Source organism: Numida meleagris, chromosome 3, assembly GCF_002078875.1.
Source record: "Numida meleagris isolate 19003 breed g44 Domestic line chromosome 3, NumMel1.0, whole genome shotgun sequence".
Taxonomy (NCBI): domain Eukaryota; kingdom Metazoa; phylum Chordata; class Aves; order Galliformes; family Numididae; genus Numida; species Numida meleagris.
The window spans coordinates 40,295,304-40,315,626 of NC_034411.1; the positions used below are offsets into that span (position 1 = coordinate 40,295,304).

At 43.8% G+C, this 20,323-nt stretch overlaps 1 protein-coding gene across 1 annotated transcript; it reads left to right on the top strand.

Moving 5' to 3' along the window:
* URB2 (URB2 ribosome biogenesis 2 homolog (S. cerevisiae)) lies at window positions 46–19,607 on the top strand. The gene is made up of 9 exons (XM_021391389.1): window positions 46–362; window positions 1,265–1,441; window positions 3,328–6,712; window positions 7,756–7,916; window positions 11,018–11,128; window positions 12,031–12,273; window positions 12,938–13,028; window positions 14,632–14,771; window positions 17,353–19,607. Exons 1-9 carry the CDS (start codon window positions 237–239, stop codon window positions 17,548–17,550), a joined length of 4,632 nt encoding a protein of 1,543 aa, XP_021247064.1. The 5' UTR covers window positions 46–236; the 3' UTR covers window positions 17,551–19,607.

Genomic DNA, 20,323 nt, shown 5'->3' on the forward strand with positions numbered 1-20,323 from the left:
GCCCTCCGGCCGCCAATGGGCGCCGACCGCCCCGCACCGCCTCCCCGCGCTCGGCGCTCGTCTAGCGGGGCCTGGTGGGGCGGCAGCAGCGTGGGGCGGCTGGCCGGTAGCGTGCGGCAAGGTGGGCACCGCACGGGGACTTGGGGGGTGCGAGGCCGCCGCTCTTATCCCCGCTGGACGTTTCTCCCAGCTGCGTTTCTTCTCGGTTCGGCCTCGGGGGCCCGTGAGGTGTCCTCATGGCGGCGATCTACTCCGGGGTTCACCTGAAGCTGAAGAGCGCCAGGACCCCCTGGGAGGATAAGCTGAAGCTCGCTCACTTCGCTTGGATCTCTCACCAGTGCTTTCTCCCCAACAAGGAGCAGGTAAACGCGGTTTGATAGCAAACGCAGGCAGAACCAGCATCCCCATCACTGCTGGGGATGAAGCTGATCTTGGAGGTCTTTTCCAACCTTGGTGATTCTGTGATTGTGAGATTCACGAAATCCAGAGCTCGCTGCTTAGTGTGCTCCTAGGTGGTGGTGTGAGCCTAGCTCCAAATCTTCCACAGAAAGCACGGTGCTCGTGGGCTTCTGCCTGGGAGGTTGTTTTGGTGCTGTTTCCTTGCAACTTGCCCTCTCCTTTATTTTTTTCCCCCTGGGCTGAAGTTCCGCTGAGCGCTTCCCTGAGTGAGGGCTGCCTTGTGCTGCTCCTCCAGCCCAGAAGCTTGTTGGGAACTACGCTTTGCACCACCTGAGATCAGTTTGAATTCCTGTTATTTCAATGCTTTACAAAATATGGTGTAACCCTACACCATATTTTGAAATTGGTGATTTAAATTAGTAGCCTTCGACCTTTTTCAGTTTGTAGATCTAAATTTCTAGACTTCAGTTTCTATGTAGTAAATTTAAACCTGCCAAGAAGAGGATGTCAAAAGTACCCCACATATCATCTGTGTTTGCAAGTCTGTGATTCAAAAGATTACCTTTGTTCCTTAGTGTCACCCATCAGAATTGTCATCTCAGCTGAAGAAGCTGATGAAAGGATGTTAGAGGGTTGACTGTGTTGTGAGTGTTCAGGGGAGTGCAGGGCCAGCGCTGGATTTAGAATGAAATGTCTTCGGAATTTAGGTGGTGACTGAAACCTTCAAAAATAGACTTTTCTGCTCATTCAAAGCCTTTCTGCTTGGACATAGAGCACTTCTCAGGGCCCAAGTGCTGTAATGATGAATAGGTACTAGTTTTGTCATGTTTTCACATTTGTGAATTTTTTTCCCATTTGTTAACAGGTATTACTTGATTGGGTAAGCCATTCATTGGTTTCATACTACAATAAGAAACTTGAACTGGAGGATGAAGTTGTTGAGAAGCTCTGGGTATATCTAGACAATGTTATCCGTAGTAGAAGACTACAGAATCTCTTAAAGAGTGGGAAGACGATCACTCTCAGCTTTTCAATTGCACAGGTAACTAAAATGGTGGCTATTTTGTAACATATTGAATAGCAGGTCCTGTCTAATATAATATGTGATGCTTTCTCACGGGATACAGTATTATATGAAATAAATAATAATTAACCTGATGTTTTTTAGGACCTCTGTTAAAAACTTTTCTATTTCTGTTCTGCAATACAGTTTGTATTTGTGCAGAACTAAGACTGAAAAAGGCAGAGGATTCTATTGATAACCTCCAAGTTAATCTGCCCCTCAGTCTTTCACTTCTTCAAACTATCTGAGTGGGAACCGATTTAAGTATTTCAATAGGTAAGTAAAGGTTTGCTTCTGTATGGTTTTCTTGTATATTATTTAACGTTTATATTATCATTTTTCGTGGGAGTCTTAGGAGTGATTTTTCTCTAAATGAGGGGCTCCTCAGTGCTATTGGCACGAGTACTTATGCACTGTGATGTGCTGTTCAGCGGACCCAGTCTCAGAACTTGCAGCTTTTCATGATGACTCTGGATGAGCTGTCCTTTTGATATCCCCTTCCTCTGTGAGCTAAGGGCCCTCTCTCACCCCAACAGATGAGTCTGCAGTGCTGTCATGTCCCTGTCTGTGCCTTTCTGGGCGATCTGTGTGTGCCTGTGGGAGCTTTAACCCGCACTCCTTGGTGTCTGTCTCACCTGTGCTGTGCTTCTGACCCAGTTCTTCCCAGTTTCTCGTCATTGGAGGAACCTTGCGTGCTAGATATGTGAATCTGGATGCAAGTTTTTGTGCTGTGCTGCTTGTCTCACAGCTTTCCCATATTAATTTTTAGTTTGCTCACTGTGAATTGGGTTAAACCAATTTAGTGGTGGCATCAAATCATTATTAATCTTAAATATGTTGTTATTTTAGCTGCAGCTGAAAATGAGTGGAGAAGACTTCAGTTACAGTTTAATTTGGTTCAAAACTGAACCAGAAAGTCTAACTTATTATTTCAGCATCCTGGTTACAGAAATGACAGAATTAGTGGATGGCTGTTGGATACAGTCAAAGTGGCTGAAAAAATGACCTCTTCAGTTGTGTTCTAGTTGGAAGGAAGCAGGGGAAGGCAATCTTTACCTGCTGGAATTGAGTTGTGAACTACAGAAAATTGTTTGAATAAGAGGGAAAGTGCTTCAGAGAAAGTGGAGAAAGTGTACTAATTTAACCATGAACTGGGTGTGGAAATGTCTGACTGCAGGTTGGGTGAGAGTTGTAGGCCAGGGTACCATAAAGACAAGACTACTTGAAGGTGAGGAAAGGGAGTAGATATAAGGGGGATCAAAGGAGAAAATGGGGAAATCAACACAAAGTTTGGGAAAAGGAAGGGAAACGGGAGTTCAAGTAAACTTCAGTTATTTAGAACTGTGTATCTCTTAAAGAGAAGACACTCCTTCAGCTTCCAAGTGTTAGGAGTGGAAACTTTGGCACCTATTGGAATGAAATGATGATATTTAGTCAGACATTTTTACTTATGGTAGGCTTCCTGAATCAAAGGAAGTGTGTTGTGTGTGCTTTTTGTTTGTTTGTTTGTTTTGGTTTATTTGGAGCATAATTTGGGGGACTTTGCAAGAAGAGAGGAAATTTTCTTCCCTTTCTGCAGGATTACTACTAGGATGAAGTATGCATAGTGTATGCTGTTGCTGGTAACGTTCGTACTGAATGGGGCTCCTCACACATCCTGTGTTGCAAACAAATGTGGGAACAGAGTTCTGGCCAGATGAGCTTCTAGTCTGAGACCTCTCATGTGAGGGGCCCAGCAGCAGCTGTTGTCAAGTCCCTGTTCCTTCTTGCTTCCAGAGCTCACAGAAGATGTTCTTGGCTCATTATGATGAGCTTTGTCTTTGTGTACAAAATTGACTGTGTGTTTTTTTTCTTTCAACCTTCAGGTCATAAATGAAAGGTTATCGGAGGCCTGTTCTCAAAAAAAACAGCAAAACATTGGCTCGGTGCTCAGTTGCTCCAGTGGCATCCTTTCTACTCCTTCACTTTCCATCATTTACACAGCAAAGAGTGAGCTCTTGGTTGACCTCCTCAGCAAGCTCTCTGAGCTGGCATGTCAGCAGCTGGCTTCTGAAGATGCTGTGGGTTCCCAGTTGTTCAGCATCCTCCACCTCACCTTTACTCAGTACCTCCTGATCCAGAGGCAGCAAACCAACCCAAACCGTGTGTTTGGGCAGGTGACAAGCCACTTGCTCCAGCCATGTCTGCTACTGAGGCACTTGCTGACCACACGGAGCTGGACACAAGCAGATGACAACCACGTGCGTCAGTACTTGAGCAAGGAAATCCGAAATCAAGTAGAGACATTGCTGCAGGCTGGGTTATTCCAGCCTGAACTCTTCTCATCCTACAAAGAGGAGCTGCTGCCAGAACGGGAACCTCAGGAGAAGAAGAAAGGAGCTTTGAAAAATCTCTTGCTTCCAGTAAACACCATGAAGACCAAGTTGGGCAGTGGCTTTTGTGAACCTGCCATCCACAGACCAGTTGTGGCTAGTGCAGTGTCCCTGCTGTATAAACTCTTTCTGGACTCATACTGCAAGGCAGAAAACCACCTTGTATGTTTCCACATGCTCACCAAGCTTTTTGACTGTCTCAGGCTCTCTGGCCTACAGCAGGGTGTTGGGGAGGACACGCTTTCCCCTGCAGACTGGAGCGCAGAGCTCCTTGCTTTAGAACAGCTTCTGAACTTGGTGCTTAACAATGATATCTATAACATTGCCAGTGACCGCATCCGGCACAAGGAGGTACAGTTTGGGTTTTACTGCAAGCTGGCACAGGTGTTGTTGAGTCACTCCCAAGCTTCCATCCCTGCCTGGTTCAGGTGCCTCAAAGTCTTAATGTCATTAAACCACCTTATAATAGAGCCAGATCTGGTTGACTTAGTGGCCTCTGCTTGGGTTGATGCAAAGGTGTCTGAGCTACGTGTGAAGAAGCCCCAGGAGGCTCTCATCAACACCATGTTTCAGACATACTCCAAGCTGCGGCAGTTCCCACGACTTTTTGAGGAGGTTCTGACAGTCATTTGCTGGCCAGCTGTCGATGAGCTGAGGCTGCCTGTCTTGTCCGCTGGCTTGACCGTGAAGCTTCGCGAGTGCCTCCTTGAGCTGCCACCCAACCAGATTCTGGACATTGTGTGTCTCTTAGTGGAGAAATGCCAACTCCTTATTCCTGCAGTTGAAGGGTCTGCTGACATGGCCTTGAAACTGATGTCACTGAGCTCAGTGCTGCACACTTTTCTGTTTAACATGAGGAGCTTAGATGATGTCACTCCCTCCCCTGTGGTTCTTCGCATGCAGAGTTTGCTGGCCAAGATGCAACAGAGAGTAATTTGGCCACTGGTAGAGCTGCTGCAGTCTCCTAGGAGAGAGGAAGAGAAGCCAGACCTTTGGCTAAGAAAGGCTAGCGACTCTGCTCTCCTCCTTGTTTACACTTGGATTGAGCTAGACACTTTGTTTGGTATTAGCTGCTGTAAGTATGTGTCTCCATCAGCTGAAACTGATGGTGCTACTACTGCCTCTGCTGCAAAGCCCTGGGACATTTCAACTTTCATTCCTGGTGTGGAGGAGCAGTGTTGGGAGAGAGTCAAGGAACTTGCAAGTAGTTTTACCTCCACTAGTAAATACTGTTTAGAACTGCTTGCACTTCAGAAAATGAAGATGATTTTAATGCAGACTCAAGCTGATGTACAGGCCTTGCAGCAAGCTGCAGCTTTCATCATAGAGTCTGGGAGAGCTAGCATGAGCACAGGAGAATCTGAATCATGGGATGGAGATATCAGCACAATAAATGATCTCACTTACCCCACAGCACACTGGCACCTTGTCATCTCCAACCTGACTATCCTATTGCCATATATTTCCCTGAAAAATGTACAGTACATTGCAAATGTGCTTTTGGAGACATTAGTATTGACCAAAACGCAGGAAGCTGCCGCAGACCAGGAGCCTTCCATCAGCATTGGAAAGATCTGTCTTAGCTTCATGCACAGTTCCTTTCTCCCTGAAATGAAGGTTCTACACTGTGCCTTTCTGACCAGCCTTATTCACCAGTTCGCTAAGGTGCTGCCCTCTGCTGCTCAGGATTCGGTAGATCTGCCGCTTCTCCATCTGTGTGCAGATGATATCTCTTGGCATGAAGAAATCCCGGCTCCTTGCAAAACGACTGATGCATTGGAAGCACCGTCAGAAAATAACCAACCAAAAGATGAGCCCAGTCTCTCTTGGAAAACTCTGGAGAAGGCTGCCCAGTGTATATTACTGTTAGCAAAAAATAGTTCCCCTGTCACCCTGAAGGAAAATCAAGTAGAAAGCTGCCTGACCTTGCTGGAAATTACTTCTCTTCTGAAACTAGACTGTCTTCTTCCCTCTGACTGTATCCGGTGTTTTCTGTTGCTGCTGTCCCTGATAGCCAATACCAGGGCTAGTGCCTCCTGCAGCAAGCTGTTATCACTGAAGTTTTTAAGTGTCTGCTTCCACCTCCTGAGGTGCCTGCAAGCTGGCAGGAATGCCAACTCTGTTTTTAAGGTTTTTCACGGCAGTGATATTCTTGAGGCCATCGTAACCTCCCAGCTTACAGCTAGTAAATTCTTTGCTGATACTTTGACCGTTCCTGGTTGGGCAGAATATCTCCGGGAAGCCCAAGCCTCTTTGGAGCACTTTCTTCAGATGATTGTTGACAGAAGGCAAAGCGTGAGGCTTAACTTGGAAAAGTTTGTCTCTTTCCTCGCAAGCTGCAAGCCAGATGTTGGTCCCATCAAAAGCAAACGCTGGAAAAACTGGAATCCTGCAGCTGAGCAATTACTGCTCTTGTCTTTCACCACACTGTGTCGCGTCCTCACACTCTATCTTCAGCAGCAACCAGAAAAGAAGCTGCAGTCTACAGACATACTGTCTGCTTTGTTGGAGCCAGTAGTTCAGCAGATGGGAAGAGCTATTGAACATGGTCTTCAGAGTAACACCCAAAACCACCATTTGCCTGTAGCGTTTATACCATCTGTCATGACTCTTCTCAAGGCAGATCTCAGCCATGCTGCCAAAAAGGGCTGGCAAAAGAATCCTGAGGAGCCCTGTGGGTTTTTGGAGCAATCACGTGTTAAACTGTACCGGAAGTTTTACTCTCAGATACTGAGGGAGCTGCCCTCTGCAGGAGATCACTTGGAGTTCCTTCAGTCTGCCTTGCAGTTTTTAGCAGTCTTCTGCTCGGTACCAGAGCTGTATCCTGGAAAAGAAAATGCAGTCACTGTTGTTTTTGCTATAAAAAAGCTTCTCACTGGTATGAAATCTTACTATCTTTGCTTCCATTGCTAATTTTGCAGGGCTGAAGGAAGTTAAAAGCTGTTTATGTAAAATATACAGCTTTTAAAACATTCTGTACCTATTTACTTGGGTTAAAGCAGTAGGCTATCCTTTTTTAAAATACTTAACAGAAGAGTTCTCAGGGAGGCAATGTTGTGGTACCTGGAACACAGTAGCCATCTGATCTGATGAGGATCTTCTCCTGGAAGTTGTAAACAGCCATGGCTTATTCATCTTTTAGTTCTCTATTGCATATTGCACTGAAGGGGAGGATAATTTATTTTGAAATGTTGTGGGGTTGAGTACAGGGCACTGTGAGGGCAGGGATTTCATATTAGGACTAGCAACTATTAGGAGATGTCCATTATTATAACTTTTCTGCTGACTTCTCTCTCCTCACTCTGTGCCTAGCTTTCTTAATGTTAGATTGTTAAAGTGCTTTAGCCTGGAGAGATGATTAATCACTTTAAAAAGCTATATATATATATTTATAAATAGATAAAGCATTAAATAAGTTGAAATACAGATTCCTGTTGAGGAAGACGTTTTTGTCATTGACACAAATTCAGTGGATACTTGTGGAACTGAGAAGCAAGCCTTCACAGTGGTCTGAGATGTAAACTAGTGATGACTTGTGATCAGTAGAGATCTGAACTTTGTCAACTTAATGCCCTTGACTTACGATGGCTTTCTGCCCAACACTTGCAATACAGCCTGGCAGCTTGTGTAGCCCATTTCCTTGGCTTGTGCACAAGCTTTATTGTAGCATTCCCATGCTCCCGAGGGCTTTTTATCAGTATGGTGACTGCTCTGTAAACTCTAGGGTAATAAATACTTGAGAACAGCAATTCATTGCACTAGTGGTAGTGGTGGGGAGAAGGGGAATACTTGGGGCCCTTTATAAATTTGATTGTCAAAAAATTACCCACAGAGCTGTTAAAGTTTTGATTCACCTTGTTTCTACCCGTGGAAGTGTCTGTCTTGGAAACTGAGACTTGCTTGTGCCTCTTGAATGTGCAGGTCCCGCGATCACAATTCAGGTAATTCAAAGTATAGAGGTGGAGCTGACGGAGGTGGTTGTGCAGCTACTGGGAAACTGCTCTGCTGAAGAATTTTATGCCATAATGAGGCTGGTGCTGCAGGGACTTGAAATGAGGAACATTTGGCAACAGAAGGCTAAAGTAAGGAATGAGCTCAGTTTATTGTCAAGTTCTTTCTTCAGTTTTCTGTAACTTGAAAAAATGTGTTAACTGAATGGCATCTGCTTAAATATTTTTTTCCCCTTTCTGCTTTATGGTTTGGTCAAATTAATTTATGTGGTTAAAGAATTTGGTAACTGTGTTGGGGTATGTTATGGACATGAACTGAAAGAGGTGGGATGTTCATGGAAACTTACCGGAAAAACTTTCTGACCACTTTCATAGATTCATAGAATCCTTTGGATTGGAAGGGTCCTTAAAGATGATCTAGTTCCAACCCCTGCCATGGACAGGGCTGCCACCCACTAGATCAGGCTGTCCAAAGCCCAATCCAACCTGGCCTTGAATACCTCCAGGGATGGGGCATCCACAGCTTCTCTGGGCAACCTGTTCCAGTACTTCACCACCCTCTGAGTAAAATATTTCTCACGTACCATCTGATTTAAATCTCCCTTCTTTTAGTTTAAAACCATTCCCTTTGTCCTATCTGTCCATGTAAAAAGTTCGTGTTTCTCCTGTTTATAAGCTCCCATGAAGTACTAGAAAGCTGCAATGAGGTCTCCCCAGAGCCTTCTCTTTTCTAGACTGAACAAGCTCAGCTTTCTCAACCTTTCTACATAGGAGGGGTGTTGCAGCCCTCTGATCATCTTCATGGCCCTTCTCTGGACTTGCTTCTACAGCTCCATGCCTTTCTAGTGCTGGGGGCCCTGGGCTGGAGTACTGGATGCAGTACTCCTGATAGGGCCTCATGAGGGCAGAATAGAAGGGGACAATCACCTCCCTCTCCCTTCTGGCAACTCTTTGGATGCAGCCCAGGATACTGTTGGCCTTCTGGGCTGCAAGTGCACACTGTTGGCTCATGACAAACTTTTCCTCCACCAAAACCCCCAAGTCCTTCTCCCCAGGACTGTTCTCTATGAATTATTCTCCTAGTCTGTACACATATCTGGGATTGCCCCAACCCAAGTGCAGTACCTTGCACTTGGCCCTGTTGAATCTCATCAGGTTCACATAGGCCTTCTTCTCAGGTTTGTCCAGGTCCCTCTCGGTGGTGTCCCTTCCTTCTGTTGTGTCAACTGCACCACTCAGCTTGGTGTCATCAGCAGACTTGCTGAGAGTGCACTCAATCCTGCTGTCTATGTCATTGATAAAGATGTTGAAGAACGCTTGTCCTAAGATTGACCCATGGGGGACACCACTTGTGACTGGCCTCCAGCTAGACATAGAGCTATTGACCACAACCCTCTGGCTGCAACAATCCAACTAAATCTTTATCCACTGAATAGTCCAGCCTTCAAATCTATATCTCTACAATTTAGAGAGAAGGTGCGGGACCATGTCGAAGGCCTTGCACAAGTGCAGGTAGATGACATCAGGTGCCCTTCCTTTGTCTGCCAGTGCCATCATTCCATTAAAGAAGGCTACCAGATTGATCAGGCATGATCTGCCCTTGGTGAAGCCGTGCTGACTGTCTTGGATCACCTCTTCATCTTGTATATGCCTTTACATCTCTTCTAGGAGGATCTGCTCCATGATCTTCCCAGACACAGATGTGAGGGTCACCAGCCAGTAGTTCCCTGGGTCTTCCTTTCTCCCTTTCTTAAAAATGGGAGTGATATTTCCCTTTTTCCAGTCACTGGGGACTTCACCTGGCAACCACGACTTCCCAAATATGATGGAGAGTGTCTTGGTGTCCATATCAGCCAACTCCTTCAGGACTCTGGGATGCATGTCATCCAGACTCATATGGACTTGTTCACATTCAGCCTCAACAGGTAGTCTTGAACTTGCTCTTTGCTTACAGTAGGAGGGATTTTGCTCCTCCAGCTCCTGCATAGAGGTTCAGGGACGCAAGAGATGTGGGTAGCCTGACTGCCAGGAAAGACTGAGACGAAGAACTCGTTGAGTGCGTCAGCCTTCTCCATGTCTGTTGTAACCAGTTCTCCCTTGTCATTTATCAGAGAGGGTACTCTGTCCTTGGACTGACTCTTCTGGTCAGTGTACCTGTAGAATCCCTTCTTGTTATTTTTCACATCCCTTGCTAAGTGCAGTTCCACTTAACAACTCAGTAGCCTTAATTTCATGTACTGTCAACAGAAATCGTGTCTGTGATGCTGAAAATTTCTACCATGCTGAATCTTTTTTTACTTGCTGATTAGAGCTCTTCCACAACAGACATTAGCAGTCAGTGAGGTTAACTACTCTTCTTAACAGGTTTAAATACATCATTTTTTAAAATGATAGTAATTTTAAATAAAACAAAGGCTGCAGTCATGTTTTCGGTATTTGTCTCTATAATGACTTTTACTTTGTAATAGCCAGATACTATGCAGTAGCTTTTTACTATGCTTTTCTCCAGAAAAGCTTAAGCAGCAGTGGTAACACATGGAACATTTCAGGCTAAAAAGCCAGCTGCACCCTCCATAGAAAACTCAGTGACTTGAGATCAAAACTTGAATTAAACTTAGGAGTTATCTGACTGTCTTATTTGCCAGAAGTAGACTTGAATATGCCACTTCAATTCTTGATGGCTGTTTGAAAGTACATCTGGAGTTCCTGTATATGTATGTAAGTCTACCCACTGAGTTGGAATACATACACACGCTCTCCGAGGTTGATATATGCTGATAAGATCTTTTTGTTTTGATTTCTAGTATGTTTCTTTATTCAATTTGTCAAAACCAGGTTTCTTTTTTTTTAAACGAACAAAACTCTTGCTGCGAAATGCAGCATTCTTAGTATACCAGTGTCCTTATACTCCTCCTGCTTCCTTCTGTTATGTAGTGGCTGTTAAAGAAGGCTTTCCTTTCTTAAAAATCACTTAAACCTTTTCACACAGTAAGTTGACTCTAAAATAAATGTAGTATGCAGTACGTTTGGGCTCGTGCTGCTCAGCACGCTGAATTTCATTGAGCTGCTAATTATTTCGCTATTTCCAGAGAGCTGTGTTGGTAGAAGGGCTTTCATGTGTCAAGGCTCTGGTAATGCTCAAAACTGCCGCGGCCCTTGAAAGAGCTCTTTTGTGCTTGAAAGGAACCAGTGTACCTTGTACCCGTGACTGATTGTCAATCTGCTTTCTGCAGGAAGTATTGTCAGCTATTACGCTAATCAAATTGTTGCTCAGCTGCCCATTAAGTGGAGACAAAGAGAAAGCTTTCTGGTTTGCCAGCCCACAGATAATCACAGCTTTAGCCGTAAGTATCTATTTATTGTAACTTCATTACCTATCCCTTTTATTTGTTGGAGTCTGTAGTAATTGCATCTGTAACATGCACAAAGGAATACTGGAACAAAAAAATATCTATACCACATTCAGTGGTAGTGTCTTGTGTAGACCTTTTCTCACCTTTGTCAAGTAAACCTCCTCCTGTGTGTAAGTCATCCATTTCTTATTCTTAATAACTTTCTGGGACTGCCCTGTGTAATCTGGAGCTTGGAAGCAGCTTGTTAGGCTGCAGAGAAAGACTCTGGATCTCCTGTCCAAAGGAGGAGGAAAACCATCAGCCATGTGTAACAGCAAAAACTAACAGCAGCAAAACAAACAAAACAACAGATGTGCTCATATTAAAAAATTCACTGATTTTAGAATAGGAAACTTAACTGACAGTAATCAAATCCAAGCTTTATGTCCTTGACTGTGCAATGTCCAAACCTAGTTATATATTTTTTTCTTTTTCATGGTGGTGTATCTCTGTCTAGACCATGATTTGTCAGATGATGGCTCTGCAGTGCTGGGAAACAGAACTTGCAATTTCTGCTCTTTTTCTACATGCTCGCAGAAGAGAGAACTGGATTAATGCACTTGTGAGGAGGTGCACAGAGATGCTGGTTACTGTTGTGTACAATAGTCCACTTTATCAGGAGTCTGTGGAATAGTTACAATTCCACATTTATACCAGTGCTCACCTGAAAAACATCACATGCATCCTCTGCTCAGGATGCAGTTACAGCAAAATTGCTAAAATAAGGAGACTCTGCAGCCTAGCTTGCAGTAGTCTAGTCCTAATGACTCAAGTCAGACAGAGCACTGTGGTTCTCTGTTGTTTGAATGCTTATAAAAGGTGGCTAACACGTTCTTTCACTGTTTTTTGTGTAGCTGCAAACCAAAGAGGCCTGTCAGGACCAGTCACTGACTTCCACCATAGTTGTACCTATTCTAGAGACTGCAGCAGCTCTGCTAAGGCAAGGAGAAGGGGTTCTCTTGAATCCACACCATGTGGCGTTGGCATTCAGCATCCTCCTAACAGTTCCTCTGGATCATCTGAAGATAGAAGAGTATGGCAGTGTCTTTCTGGGAGTCCATGAAGTGCTGTTCTCTATTGTGCAGTGTCACCCAAAGGTATATCTCTGAGGTGGTGGAAGAAGGGGGGAAGAAGCAGGAAGAACCAAGACAAGCTGGTGATGAGAAACTTTTTGAGTGCTGTATTGATATTATTTGTCCTGCTTAAATGAAAGTGCTTTGTACCACTTTTCATTTAAGAGCCTCAAAATCACATCATTTCAATTACTGCTCTGCTCTGTCTTATGCCTGCTTTGTTCTCCTTCAGCAGCAGGTTGCTTTTCCAGCAAGCAGTATGCCTTTGCTAAAATCCTGTGGTGAAAGCTGCCTATCCAGACTCTTTCCACAGTGGTCTATAGTGTTACTGGACCCTGCGTTCTGTGAGTCTGACTACACAGCTTCTCCACCAGCAAGAGCAAATTCCCTACACATGAGAGTACAAATTCAAATGCTACCTTGGGGAGATGGAGTAACTCTAGTGGGATGTTTGCTTATTATTTATATTTGAATGTGCTCATGAGTATAGACCTGCTCCAGCGTTCTCACCTGCTGGATTCTGTACAGATGAAGAATGAGAAGATAGTCTTTGCTCCTGACAACTGTATAAGCCACATAGTTTCCTTCTCAGGAATTAATGTCCCTCTTACTATGGAATGGTATACATCTGCCTTTGCCACACGCTTTACTACATAATCTCAGGTGTTTTTACTTCATGTCTTTGCAGGTGATGTTGAAAGCTGCACCATCTTTTCTGAACAGTTTTCATCGTCTGGTTGCTTCTGTCATGGTTGAAGGACGTCAGAGAGGGGACAGAGGTGCCATATCTCTTCTATTTTCACACTACATATGAACATTAGAATTGTGTGTGTAGTACAGGAGGAGATGCAGAACAGGGCAGCCTGGCAGTAGAAGAAAAGTTCTCTAAACCTACCCCATGGCATGGAAACCATTAGCCCCGTCTGTCCTGTATGTAAATTTGAGGATTAGCTTAGTAGCACACTGGGCTTGTGAAAATAACTGAAGGTCCTGTGGAGCTGCATCCAGGCAGTATTTCTTTTGGGGGAATAAGGTATTCCTCACTATCTGGCAGATGATCAGGGTGCAGTAAGGCTTGCTGTGCCCAATTTCTGCTCTTCCTATTAACCTTGCACCTGAAAGTGATATAGTCATTTGTAGCAGGGGAGCTTTGAACTCAGCTGATACATACTAGTGAGAGTCCTGAATTGGTCCTGCTGAATGTAGCTTCTTGAGGCTGAAACTGTTTATTACAGACCTGAATATTCACCAATTTATGCTAAGCATAAAGCCAAGACATTCAAGTTATTGGGGCTAAGTATCTTAAAAAAAGTAAAGTGTAGACACTTTACTGGAAGTCATTAAAGAATTCACACTGACCTTAAAGCATGAATGTCAAAGTAACTAAGTGAAGGATGTTCACAGTACTGTATTTTGATGCTGGTCAGGACACAAATACCCTGTCATTAACAATGGTAATGCTTTGAAGCAATTTGGCTTGATGACTGGCAACTTACCATGTTGCAGCTCTCCACTGATGTCCTACAAGTTATTCCATGTTCAGTTTTATCTCATCTGGTGTGTGTTGCCCACAACTGTGGGTGAATGTTAATGCTTGTATATATGCGTAATGGGAGAACATGCCAGCTATGGCTCAGTGGTTAGAAGAAAGGGCATGCTAAACTGGTGCCAGGCTCTGAGAATTTGCTGTCTCCTTTAATACGTTTTTGTTAGGCAGGGGTTACAGGAAATTTACAGGTACACGGCATCCTCAGATTTAAAAACATACTGTATATCCTTGCAGAATTCTTTTATTTGCATAACAGATAATGAGGAAGTGATGTCTAGATTTCCTTTTTTCTTTGTTTGTATTGGCTCTTCTCATTCACTGCCTGCAGAAAGATTGAACTCTCACGTGATCTCTCCAGTCTCACTTTAATACCTCTAGTGCTGTGGCTTCAGCTCTTATGTTCTACATAATAAATGTCATCAGAGAGCTTTCTTACTGTGCTGTTTCTAAGAGATGTCTTCTGATTTTCTATCAGGTAGAGAATATCGCTTCCCAGTCTCCTTGTTTTCTCCTCCACAGTGCTAGCTGGGACTGAATTGTGGTAGAGATGATAGCTGTTGCTTTCAGCTGTTCAGCATATCTTACAGATACCTTTTACACTGCACTGTGTGTGGAGCTGGAATTACTGTGCTCTTACAAATCAGCCATTGTAAGAGATGTGTTGTGAGGGTGTGGGGGGACCTCTCAGCTGTGGCTTTTTAAGAAAAGATAAAATGAGTAAGCTGATGTTGGCTTCGTGTAGTTAAAGAATTATACAAGATTGTGTGAGTTTGTTTTTTTTAATAGCATTTTTTACGCTCAAATAACAGACTGCAACTTGCTTTCTCTTTTAGGCAACACAGGTGAATTTGAGGTTATACTGAAATGTGCACACCTTGTGGAACGGATGTATAGTCACATTGCTGCAAAAACAGAGGAATTCACTTTGTTTTCTGCTTTCATTGTGGCTCAGTATGTGACCGAATTGCAGAAGGTAACGTTCTGTTTTGAAGTGTCATGATATTGGCATATGTCTTATGCGGATGCAGTTCTGATCCAGACTTACTTTGAGCAAGAGTTCCTGAGTATCTTTCTTACCCAACTCCTTAAAACTTCTAAAAGAGTGGGCCAGAGTCAGTCTAGCTCCTCACAACTAGACCTAAATTCAAATTGCCATTCTCTCCAACATAATGAATTCAGATTTCACCAGGATTTGAATGCTGCCTGCATTATCAGTACTTGCTAATTATTTGTGGTTCTAGTCTTCACATGGACCAAAAATACAGAGATGAATTTTATTAATTTTTTTTTTTTTTTGGTAAGTAGACTATCTGATGCTATGTCTGACCACTTCAGGGCTTGCCAAAAGATAAAACATATTAGTAAGGGCATTACCAAATGCCTCTTGAACAGTTGGATCACAAGTAGGTGATGATTTGTTTCACCAGTAAAACTGGTGAGAATTGATGGATATCAGAGGAAGGGGAGAACTCAGCATGCTGGTCTTGAGAGAAAGCATAGATATATCTTTTATGTTGCTCTGCAGAGGGGGAGAAAGAAATCCTTCAACTGTTTGTCTCATCCAAGTCCATTTGAGTGGCTTTTAGCCTATGGTCTGAAGACCTTGGGTGGTCTCTGAAAGGTAAATGAGAAAAACATGTTAAATTTAAGTTTTTATGTGGGCATCTGCACACTTACTGGAACCCCTTTTAAAGATGTGCAAGCTAAAACTTATGATAGCTACTGACCCAAACAGTCACTTATTCCCAATATAGTTGTGTAGTAGATCCCTCAGGGCTTCCTCTGTACCGGGAAATAAATACCCTTGTCAGTTGTTTTGTTATAACCTAGAATGTTTCCTTGCTGGAGTGGTTGGCATCTATAGCCACTTTCACACTGTTGACAGTGCTCTTCCCTTTTTGTGTATGAACTCTTGCTTGAGTCTGCAATAGTGAAATGCCTCTTCACACTCTTAATGTCTCACATCAGGTGCTCTGTAATGCTTGACAAATTGCTTGTGCTAACTATATAGACCATAAAACACTTACAAGCATAATTAACTGCCAGTTAGTAGTGGCATCTGTTTAAATCTTTGCTACTGCTTCCCATAGTGTTATTGGAATGTGTTTACAGGAAACTGCACTGCAAAGCAAGAATGGTCCAAAAAAGCCACGGGCGTGGTCTAATGTGTGATGTGAAGGATGTAAACTATAGCTCTTGGGGTACCTGCTTGTCCCAAGTGGGCCGTCTAATCCATATTGTCAGTATCTGTGGGTTTCCCTGTCCTCCTCTGCGCTAGAAAGGAAAAGATAAATCCAGTGCACTCACTGGGAGCTACAAAGCACAACTATTCTGTTACTTTAGTGCACGATAAGGAGCAATAACGTCTTTTTACAAACTGTCTAGCAGATCAGCTGTCAAACTTTTGGACATGCAAACTCTTCAGGGTCGTAGATCAAAAGGCAGACATATGTGCTTTAATGCCCTTTGTATGTTTTTTCCCAGCTATGTTGGCAGCTCTTATAAAATGTATTAGCTCTTTTGTGTTTAGGGCAGAAAGAGCAGGATCCTGTCACTGTGATTAGGAGTGCACTTCATTAGCGGAAAGTTTATTAGTTGCCTCAGGAACAAAGAAGTCTGAATTTTAATGACAGCCTTTATGTAATTTTCATTAGGCCTGGAGTGGAGAGGCTTAGGTCTGGAGGCATAGAGCTAATTTTGGGATTCAGCAAAGATAAGACATAATTCTGCGGCAAAAATGATGTGGTTGTGCCAGAGGCCAGCACTGCTGAAGACACTGAGGCATTTAGCAAGTGATTTGTGAGCACAGGACAAATTCCAGTTTGCCTGAAGCACCAGAGGGCTCTGGAGTTGTCCTTTTTGTAGTGGGTGGCTCTGCTGGCTGTGGCGTTAAGCAGGAGGAATGGCAGGAGCTGGGCACTGAGTCCGGAGTCCTTGGTTGTATTCCCAGTTCTCTCTTCAACTTCCTGCATGATGAGGTACTTGATTTCCAACATTAGATCAAGGAAATGCACGTGTCCTGAGCTTTTAGAGGCCTCCTTTTATTAAAGCTTATACCGTCAAATCCTCAGATACAAATTGCTAGAGTATATCTGGTTGGTAAGTTATGGCTACCCAATGTGAATCGTAGAGTAGCCTAAAGTTGGTGCTTGTTTGATACTGGAATTTACTAGCATACAGCTGATGAAATGTACAGAGCCTATTGAAATGTGTAATCCAGAGCAAGTATTTTAGGGTTTTTTAGTTACAGTTTTTCTGCTGAGGAGTTTTCATATGATTCCAGAGATGATCAATGTCTTTGCCACTGCAGCAGTGCATATAGTAGCAGTCGTATGCATTTTACTGCAAGGGGCATGCTTGTTCTGCAAAACATATTTGCAAAAATCAGGAAAATATTGAATAAGATGACACTTCAGATTTTATCTAATGGACTGTTCCAGATGGTAAGATGCATTGAATAACACGTTGTCAGCACTTCATGTACACCCACAATGGAAAGGGCTTTTTCTTGCTTTTTTGTCCTCAAATTTAACGCAGTTCTGTTCCTCTTGTAGGTGACTTTGCACCCGGCTGTGAAGAAACATCTCACGGAGGGGATATATCACATCCTCGACCTTTGCATTGATCATGACATCAAATTCTTAAATGCATCGCTACCAGCAGGTGTAAGGGAGGTCTTTAAGGATCTGTACAATGATTACAACCACTACCACAAAGCAAAAAAACAGGGGGAGGAAAAATTCACTGCATGATGAATTCTGTCCACTGCTGCATAATCAGTTAGGAAGTGATCTCTCAGTGTGCAGAAAATCCTGTTTCATGTGACCAACCTTAGTAATGGGGAGGGAAAATGGCCCTGCTCTGTGCCACGAGTGGCAGAACTGCTACACCTGTACGGGTCCCAAGTGAACTTGCTGTGAGCGTGCTGCAGTCTGGCAGCAGATGTCAGGTTTCAGGCTTTGGCACATCATGTTACTTTTCTGTGGAAGCAATAGTCTGGTGTAAAAGCCTGCGAGGGCTATAACTCATATATATGGTAAGCAGAATTAAAGCAGTTAGAGTACATATTTTTATATGCTGTCACTTTACATTTTTTTACTGAGAAACTTTGTGAATGTTACACAGCTGTGGAATACTGTGGAAATACATGTTTTCAAAATTCTTTACTGTATCTTCTTGCTTGGTTGGTTTTGCTGTTGAGTCCTGGGCAACCTAGTCTGACCTACTGAGATTCCTTCCCTACAGAATTACCTTGTGATCCTCCTGATAATCAAAAAGACTGACAACCTAAAGCTCTGGTCAATTTACTTATCATTAAGTGATTAACAGTCATCTGAGCTGTGGCAGCCCTCACTGTGCATTTTTATCTTGTGAAAAATGCTAAATATCAAGACCTATCTGAGACCTCTTTGGGCTAAGCTGAGCCTTATTGCTTTGCTTTCACTCGATGTTAAGAGCAAGCTCTTATTACAGCTCAGCTGACACTAATAAGCTGTGGTAAATTAATCGTAACTGAGCTTGTAGGAAGATTTATCAAATAAGTTTCATTAGCCAAACTACAGAATTTTATTATGTTGAAAATGGTGCAGACTAAAAGCTGAACTTTTTTGTAAGTGGTAAAACAGTCTTCACATATGTATACAGTTAGTAGTAAGAATTCATTACTCAGAAATGATAGTCTCCCTTAGGTTATAGGGTGGACTGGAATGTACTGGGTTGGGCTGGGGTGGTAATGTTCTTCATAGCAGCTCCTTTGGTGCTGGGCTTTGCACGTTTGTTTAGAAGCATTGGTAACATGCCACTGCTTTGGGCTTTACTGAACAGCATTCAAGGCTTTCTCTCCAGGCTTCTTACTGGGAATGCAAGGAGCATTATCTCTGGTCCAGAGGATGATGTTTGGCCGGCACAGGAGGCTCTGCATGGCAAAAATGGTGAAAGTAAGCACGGCTGAGGGGCAGCTGGACCTCAGTGAGTGATGTGAAGCCCTTTGTGCTCCTCCTGCTCTGCCCACCAGCTACAGCCCCCGCTGGGTGCTTCTGGCACATCGCAGTCCTCCCATGGGACCCTGATGGCAAAGCAGCTTCCTGGTGGACTTGTGGTTGGCTCCTGAGCCATGCCTCCTGCCAGCACTGGGGCAGCTCTGACCCTTCCAGGTACCTGCCACCGTTGGCTTGTCCTGTGCCATTTCTGTGGTTGATTTCAAAGCTGAAACTTTGCTGTGGGGCATAGTTAGAAGGGGAATTACTGCTGCATTAAGTCTCCAGGGCTGTGGGACAGTGAAGTGCCTGGTTGGTTTCAGAACGGAAATGTGTATGAGCTGGGCGGAGCTGAATGGGCTCTGAGGGAGGAGGGCTGCTAGTAAAAGGAGAATGGTTGTGGACAGGGGGAGAGGATCTGGAAAGAGCAGTGAAAAAAAAAAAAAGGAGAACTATGTTTAAAGCGGGGGAGGAAGGAAGTGAGGCAGCAGCTCTGGTTTGCAAGTGTCAGGGCTCCCCTGATGTAGCCATATGGTTGCAAGCCACACACGCAACTTAAAAGCTCCTGAGTGTAGACCACAGAGTAAATAACATCTTACTCATCACTTTACAGGAGGTGAGCTACTGGACTTGGTATCAATTTTATTTCATCAATATTAACTCTTTAATTATTCTACATTTTAACTTGACTTGGAAATGAAAATGTGTAACTGCCTTATGTGGGCAGTGGTGATGGAAATAACAAACTTGCTATAAAAAGGACACGGGGCTTGAATGAATGCAAAATGAAAACCCTGCTACAATTAAACCTGTATTTCAAGCGTGCTATGAGACCACAGCTTATCCCACAATTCTCTTCCTTCTCCAGCCTGACCATTAAAATTCTCAAACACAAAGCAGCGTTTCGGTGTAGAAGTTACAAAGGGGTTAAAGATAAGGCAGTATTTCATTTGCTAATCCCATCTCTTTGTCCAAGAGCTGCTCTGGGTTTTTTAGCTGGCATAAATTAAATCATTGGCATAGGACCACATGCTGAGAAAGCAGGCTTTGTTATAGAGTACGTTCCCGTTGGGGTGCAGTGTTCCTCTTTTGTCACACGATGGAGCCATCCTGCAGAGCTGTAAAAGCACCACATGAAATCCTGCAGTTCCGAAGTCATTTTTGGTCTAGGCTGAAAGCTCTGAGCACCAGGCAGCTGGAGGACTTGCAAGAAGCAAACTAAAGGACGGGATTTCATCCTTCCTTCCAGCCGAGCGTTAGTTGCATGGTCCTTGCAGTTACCTTGGACAGATTTTCCAACTGTTGATGCAGTGCCTCTCTTCCAGGGGCTTCTCTCAGTGCTGCTGTGCTAGCAGGAATCTCTCCCGTAGGCAGGCTGGAACATCAGGTCCCAGTGGCTGTGCTGCAGGCTTGGCATATGCCTTGGGTGTGGTGGCGGTCATTTTGGCCTGGGTTTGTCATTTATACCTGAGCATGGCTCTGCTATGTCAAAACAAGCTCAAATGTGAAGTAAGAGACACAACAGGCAAGAAAAACAGCCATGGCTGGC

Coding starts and splice junctions, on each gene's coding strand:
- URB2 (XM_021391389.1), top strand. CDS start 237: ATGGCGGCGATCTACTCCGGGGTTCACCTGAAGCTGAAGAGCGCCAGG. Junction 363..1,264: donor TTCTCCCCAACAAGGAGCAG/GTAAACGCGGTT, acceptor ATTTGTTAACAG/GTATTACTTGATTGGGTAAG. Junction 11,129..12,030: donor AGATAATCACAGCTTTAGCC/GTAAGTATCTAT, acceptor TTTTTTGTGTAG/CTGCAAACCAAAGAGGCCTG.